Raw genomic sequence first — 7370 nt, 5'->3', positions numbered from 1 at the left:
TCGGGAAATTGCAAAACAAAAACAGTTTAAAACTTTAGCTGAAAATTATATTTAACTTTACATTTTTTTCTCAGTTTTGTGAGTGAAGAAGTAAGCAAACGAGGAACAAACAAAAAAACCAAAAGCGTGAATAAACATCAAACTAATGCAAATGCATAAAACTAGTATAAATGGGTCAACTTAATTCTGTTAATTAATCACAAACTTGAAAATTCAATTTACTTTCAATTAGACATCGGAATTAAGAGGAACCAAAAATACAAATGTTTCTTGTTTTTTCTTCTCTTCAAGTGAATTAAAGTAAGTATTTCCAGTTAGATATTAAAATATCCTTAAAGGAGAACAGAGACCATTATAGACTTTAAAACTTATAGAATTTGATCTTTATTTTGTTTAGATTTATTGGCTTGCATAATTTTAGTTAGTTCTCTTAAAAAGAGTACAATAAATATAATTAAATTGCATTTCACTTTTAACAATAATTGCGCAAAAACATTTAGTTGTGTGTTTTGTTTATTTATTTTTAGTTTAAGTTTGTTGAAAACATTGAAATAGTTGGATTTTTATATAACATTCATTTGCTTAAATAGACGCAAAACGTGGATTGGGTTGGGGCAAAATACATCGAAAATTGTTAGCATTCTTGATTTATTTAGAGCTTGTCAAACATTCACAGATTTTAGTTAATGCGATTTAGACGAGAGAGCTATGCTCTCTCCCATAGCTATATACACCTATGTATGTATGTATGTATGTATATCAATGTGGCTTTAGTACTTTTCCATTTAACAAAAGCATAAAAACCATACAAGCAAGGATAAGCATTTTATATATGTATGTTTATAGAGAACAAAGTTTGTTTCCTTTTTGCTAAAAAGCCATTTTCGATGAACCGAAACTATTTACTAAACAATCCTGCAGATGTATACAAAATACAATTGATTAGTTTGTTTTTCTCAATAACTTTATCTTCAATAACTGATTTCGATTAAACAAAATGTATTTTCTGATTCTTCCAATTTGGTAATTTAGACATTGAATGGAAATATTTATATCATTTGTATTTTCCTGTATTTAGATAAAAACATTTAAAAATATAATTAAATTGTTCACATTTCTTCATTAACTTTCAGTTGCATTTCTTCAGTTTCATATTAATTAATTCATTTTAACTTGGTTAAAGATTATTTTACTGCAAGAATATTTAGGCATTAACATTTATGTATGTATGTATGTTTGTATGTGTGTAGTAGTAGTAGTGTATGTGTATGTATAAATATTTTAAAGTAAACATTTCTGGGTTTCTCATTTTTTAACAATGTTTTGTTTTTTGTGTTTAGGTTTAGTTTAGAGCCAACTTTATATATATGTATGTATGTATGTAGTATGAATATAGACTTTTGCTTATTATTTTTTGTTTTTTTTTTTTGTTCATTTCTTGTTTATGTGAAGAAGGCCGCATAGAGCACAAAGGCAACAGATTTACAACATCAAACACTTTACAAATATACTCACGATTATTACAAATTCTATAGATAAAGTAGACACACACACACACACTCACACAGACACAGAATTGCACTCGCACACACAAACACACAGGCATATTATATAGATATAGAAGCAACAGATATTTCTTCAAATGCATTTTAAAATTTGTTTGACAAAGGAAATTCCATTTGATTTGATGAGAGATTTAAAAGAGAAAGAGCCAGCGAGAGAGACAGAGTGTGAGAGAGAGAGAGGAAACCATATTACACAGCAGTAGATATTGAAACTATATATTATATATATGTTATAAATTGTATATGTATATGTATGTATGTATGTGTACGTATGTACGTCATCTCGCACTCAATCTCATGCTGCTCACATGGAGAAGCTCAACTGCAGAGCATTACGCAATTCATTGAGCACCATGGAACCGATAACCATCTTCTCGCAGTTGACCAGCAGGGTGAGGGCCTCATCCGACTGCCATTGGAGAGTGAGCAGGACGAGACTCTTGGAACTTAATGTCTGGCCGGCAAAGCAATGCAACTGTCCTGTGGCCGAGCTGTGCGTATGGGCCACATTGAGACACTCGAAGATCTTCTGTTTGAGTGAAGTGACATCAATTAGATCCCGTCTCAGGCCGTGCAATTCGCACTGATGCTCATTCATGCCCCTCAGCTTCGCACGTTCTTCGCGATGATGGCTCTCGGGTATTTGGATGGCCCGAACCAGCTCACCCACTGGAGGCTTCAATTGGACTCGCGAGCTGCCCGCACTGGACACCAGTTCGAGGTCAACGGCATGGGTGGAGTCATTGAAATCAATGCCCAGCACGCCACTGGCCATTTGCTGCGGCTGCAGTTGGGCCACAGGTGAAAATTCGTTCAGTTGCATCCCGGCTGGCAGTGTCCTTTGGCCCAAGTGGATGTTGGTGATCTCGTGGGGACCACAGTTCTGGAATTGTAGCTCAATGGAACACATGCTGGAAGAGTAGAGGTGTGGGGCGCGGGTGAAGCGATAGGCCAGCTGGAGGCCATGCCCACTGACTTTATTGAGGAGCTGCTTGTGCTTGAATTCAATGTACGAGGGTCCCACTAGTTCGAGTCCGCCAGTCGCTGGACTGGCCTGGGTTTGCGTCACTGCGGGAGTGCCTGGCGTAAGGAAGCCTCCTAAGGAGGGTGTCATCACAGGGCCTATGGGCGGAATATCGTCTAGATCAAGTAAAAGATCAAGATTGCTTTTAGCTGTTGGTGTTGCCTTGGCGGCCACTGGTTTCTCCGTCTGTTTCTTTGCTTCTTGCAGCTGTTCATCTGGCTCATCGCTGCTGTTGCTGCTGCTACTGCTGCCACTATATTCGGATGACTCCTCGCTATCGGATGTTCCAGATTCGCCTCCATCTCTGGTTTGATTGTTAACTGCAACCGCCTTTGCGACAACGTCATCGTCGTCAATCAGTTTTGGCGTTGATTCTTTCGGTTTTGGCTTCTGTTTGTCATCCTCGCCAGGATTGTCTTCATTGCTGCTCTCGTCACTGCTGTTCGAATCGGAGCTCGTGCTGGAACTGCTACTGCTGGACTCGGAGTAGGCTGACGATTTATCGTCCTCGTCGTCGGACAGGAAATTTCTCTCCTTTTTACGCTGCTGTTTAGACCCGGAGTTCTCGCCACTACCAGCGCCTGTCGCACCTGCACCAGCACCACCGCCCTTTAGAGGACTCTCACTGTTGATGGACAGCTTCTCCTGCATGAAGCCCGGTATATTTCGAACAGTCGGATCCGGGGCTACAGCTGGGAATGTGGGCAATTCTTTGTAGCCAGTTGCCGGCATATTCAGATAATGCGACAGGGAGCCCAATTGAAAGTTGTTGCTATCCCGGTATTTGCTTTCCGGCAACGGTGCCGGCTTGGTGGCCAGGAACACCTGCCGGGCATGCTGACTCAACATCGTCTGTCCACCGCCGTTCGATGGAAAGATGAACTGGCGCAAGAATCGCGCCCGATCCCTGACATCGTAGTTACAGTCATAGCGGGCCAAGGTAAATACATATTGGCAGAGCAGCGAAGTCTGCTGAGGATTGGTCAAGTAGAGTTTAACGCCAAGATTCAGCACCTGCAGCTTAACCACGTCCTGCTCGTCCACAAACGATTTGGCCATCTTGCGAAGGACATCGGGTGCTATTAGTGGCACTTTTTCATTGTATTCACCAATTAGCCAAATGATGGCCGCCCGAGCAGCTGGCACATTGATGAAATCAATCAGCTTGGCCATTTGGGTAATAATCTCGTAGTGCTCTGCAGCCTTGGTCTGGAATAGCTTTTTAATAACCACCACACTCTCGGCCACCACATGTTCTGCAATAGAGGATAAAGTAAAATAAGTAAAACAGTGTTCACTGGCAACACAATTCATACATACCATCATGATTGGATAGGAGATGGACAAGACCACTTAGGCAGGTCTCGGTGACCTCTTTGATGCTTGCCGCGCATCGTCCAATCGCCTGAATGGTGGCAGCCACAAAGGAACGATCATTGCTGGAAATGTAGGTCTGGAATTCACGCAGGATTAGCGAGATACTTGAGGCCGATGCCAAATTTGTTAGTATGTTCAATTTGAGAAGCTTCAGATGCGTCGGATCACTGGTCCGCACAAAGAACGACTTGAGATGGGGCTCGAAAATGGTTTTGCGCTTGGTTGACATCGAGGCAATGCAATTGAGGACAACACTCTGGACTTCTTTGTGGGAGCGCAGCAGCCGAATCAGGGCCTTGGCTATCAGCTGCACCTCGTGCCGAGGAGCCACATGGTGATACAGTTGGGCAACGGCCATTACGACGCTGGCATTGCGGGATTGGAGAAGGGGCTTCGTCTGCCGCAGCAGGAGGCGATGATCCACATCGATGTGATAGCTAGTCGATGGGGAATTGGATGGAACGCCATTGTTTTGCACCGACTCATGCGATTTTTCATCATCGTCATCCTCCTCATGGTCATGTTGCTCGTCGGCCTCGTCGGGTGACGACTCATCATAGAAACGCTCGTCGTTGGCTCCTCCGTGAGAGGCCGCTTCCGCAGCCATATCGGCATCCTCGTCACCATTGGGATTTACGAACTGAGTGCGAGCATAGCGTGTCAACATATTTATAATAATCACTTGACCCCATTCATCTACATCCACCAGAAGATTGCACAGTTTGCGATAATTTTTATGGATGAGATCCACTCGTTCGGGGCACACCTCATCGAAGGCCATCACAGCAGAGCCCACCACCAAGGTGGTTCTATCAGACAGCAGCTTCTCAATGACCATCACAAGTTCATCTTTTTGCTCGGCATCCAACGAATACAACTTGGGTATCGCATGGGCAGCAGTCTTGCGCACATACGCACTCAGATCCGCCGAACTGTCCCGAATGGCCAACATCACAATGGGCACAATCATATTAACCCGTATGGAAGACAGCACTCTCAGCGCCGAGGCACGAATCAGCTGGTTTGGATCCTTCAGGGCTCGCTGGAATGTTGATATCGATAGCAGGGCCAAATCTTGCTGTTCCTCTGCATAGCGCACCAAATACACATAGACCAGCTTTTTGACCTCAATGTTCTTCGACACAACATTCTTGACGACAGCTGGAAAGAGGTCACTAGCATCTCGGCCGCGGGCTATCATCCCAATGATTCGCTTCATGGCCTCCAGTTTGAGCCCATCCTTGTTGCTATCAAGCATCTGCTTGAGATCATCATGCTTGCGGCCATCGCTTTGGAAGAACGCCGCTCCGCTGGCAGGATCAGAGCCGAACTCAACGTCGAGGCCCATTTGGGGACGATCCCCATATGCGGCCACCATTGAGAATGGATTACTGGCAGCGTTCTGTTGCATCTCGGTCGCTCGCCCACTCTCTCTCTTACCGTATGTATATATATCTATCTCTCGTTCTCTTTGTGTTTCTATTGGGAGAAAGTATCGTCGTCGTAAACTTGTTATTTGGTTTTAGTTCCGTGAAACCGCTAAGTTTAGCTACGGCTTAGTTTCTTTGCCTAATGCTTAGCTGGCACTTGTATAAGTTAAAATATAAGCTTAGTTCGAGGATTTGTTAGTGCAAAAAATCTGGCTAAAAAACTAAATGGCGTTGCCACACCCATCTGCATGGGTTTTAGTGTTGCGAAACGCCGGCAATGACGTTGCCAGAAGACAAAAAAACTGGGCGCCGAAAAAACAGTGTCACCAAATAATGGGCGCCGAGAAAATAGTGGCACCAAATACTGGGCGCCGGATAAAATCGATGGTGCTATCGGCCGAATTGACAGCTCTATTTTCTACCTCTGGCCAGCACTAGCAAGGAAGCACGGAAGCAAAATGTTCAAGAAGTATGTAGGCAAAAAAGTAAGACTAATGCTAAATCAAACCAACTTATATTTCTGGCCACCAGATTCGAGGAGAAAGACAGTATCTCATCGATACAGCAGCTCAAATCGTCTGTACAAAAGGGCATACGTGCAAAACTCCTGGATGCCTATCCCAAGCTGGAGACACACATTGATCTGATACTTCCGAAAAAGGATTCGTATCGCATTGCCAAGTGGTAAGTGTGCTGTCGTTTAATTGGTATGCAAGCTCATCTCCGTTTTCTTGTCTTTTGTTGCCAGCCATGACCACATTGAGCTGCTGCTGAACGGAGCCGGCGAGCAGGTTTTCTTCCGGCATCGCGACGGCCCTTGGATGCCCACACTGCGTCTGCTGCACAAATTTCCCTATTTTGTGACCATGCAGCAGGTGGACAAGGGTGCCATTCGCTTTGTACTCAGTGGAGCCAATGTCATGTGCCCAGGTTTGACATCGCCGGGTGCTTGCATGACGCCGTCCGAGAAAAATACAGTGGTGGCCATTATGGCCGAAGGCAAGGAGCATGCTCTGGCCATTGGACTGCTTACCCTCTCCACAGATGATATGTAAGTGGCGTTTAGCAGTCTCCACGACCGACAATTATCCAACTAATCTGTACTTTTCCCTTTATGTCGTTGCAGTCTGAAAGTTAATAAGGGCATCGGCATTGAGACTTATCATTTTCTCAACGACGGCCTATGGAAATCGAAACCTGTCAAGTAGACAGATTTCTTTAGCCTGCAGAACCTCGCTTTCTCTTAGTCTTCTTCACAATTTAGTAATGAGAGCAAAGAATGGATTTTCTATACGCAAAAGTCCCAAATTTGCGAATTTATCTAAACTAAAATAATATTCCCAATTTTTTCGTTTTTTTATTTATACATTTTTTATTTTAATTGTCAGTTTAACTATTTTAAAGCTATCGAAATATAAACAATGGCATTTAAAATCAACTCCTGCGCACTTGTCAATGCACGGGAGAAACCACCTGTGGAGAGATTCAGTTAAACTAAACCTTCCGAAAGAACGTTTTCCCAAAAACAAAGCTGTGTGTGTTTATACTTAGCTTAAGAACTGGTGATAAATAAATTCGTTGTGGAATTCTATCTATTGCATTTGCATATCTTTGACAAATTGATTTATAAACAGAGCTCCTGAAGTGGATTATAAATTAAGGCATCAATATCGGTGGAATCATTGCTGAAACAAATTCAAAATGATTTTCAATATCAAAAAAGTTTCCATTTGAATGCGTGTGAATCTAGCATCGAGGGCAATTCGTTTGTAAATATGTATTTACTTTTAAGTGTACGATTTCAAAGTCCATAGGAAATGCAAATTGTTTTTGTATGCGTTTTGAACTTGCAGAAGGAAAAATTCAAGACAAGTTTAGTTACAATTTTGTATATAGAAATTGAAACATTTTCCATTTCTTTCTTCGTTACTTTTAAAAGATTTTAGACCAATGCAGATGGAGTCTTCTTGTGGA

At 42.6% G+C, this 7370-nt stretch overlaps 2 protein-coding genes across 2 annotated transcripts; one reads left to right on the top strand and one right to left on the bottom strand.

The window, feature by feature from the left end:
- Nucleotides 1-1619: 1619 nt before the first annotated feature.
- Nucleotides 1620-5644, bottom strand: LOC6653144 (AP-3 complex subunit beta-2). Its single transcript, XM_002075295.4, has 2 exons — nucleotides 3910-5644; nucleotides 1620-3845 (listed from the first exon to the last, which is right to left on the bottom strand). The coding sequence occupies exons 1-2, from the start codon at nucleotides 5375-5377 to the stop codon at nucleotides 1870-1872; spliced, it is 3444 nt and encodes a 1147-aa protein (XP_002075331.2). The 5' UTR covers nucleotides 5378-5644; the 3' UTR covers nucleotides 1620-1869.
- A 145-nt stretch (nucleotides 5645-5789) lies between these two features.
- Nucleotides 5790-6987, top strand: LOC6653776 (malignant T-cell-amplified sequence 1 homolog). Its single transcript, XM_002076049.4, has 4 exons — nucleotides 5790-5865; nucleotides 5928-6080; nucleotides 6145-6447; nucleotides 6523-6987. Exons 1-4 carry the CDS (start codon nucleotides 5855-5857, stop codon nucleotides 6602-6604), a joined length of 549 nt encoding a protein of 182 aa, XP_002076085.3. The 5' UTR covers nucleotides 5790-5854; the 3' UTR covers nucleotides 6605-6987.
- Nucleotides 6988-7370: the final 383 nt, after the last annotated feature.

The sequence above is a fragment of the Drosophila willistoni genome (assembly GCF_018902025.1).
Source record: "Drosophila willistoni isolate 14030-0811.24 chromosome XL unlocalized genomic scaffold, UCI_dwil_1.1 Seg142, whole genome shotgun sequence".
In the NCBI taxonomy this organism is placed as follows: domain Eukaryota; kingdom Metazoa; phylum Arthropoda; class Insecta; order Diptera; family Drosophilidae; genus Drosophila; species Drosophila willistoni.
Note: the sequence above shows the minus strand (reverse complement) of the source record. Positions and strands in the feature narration are given on the sequence as shown.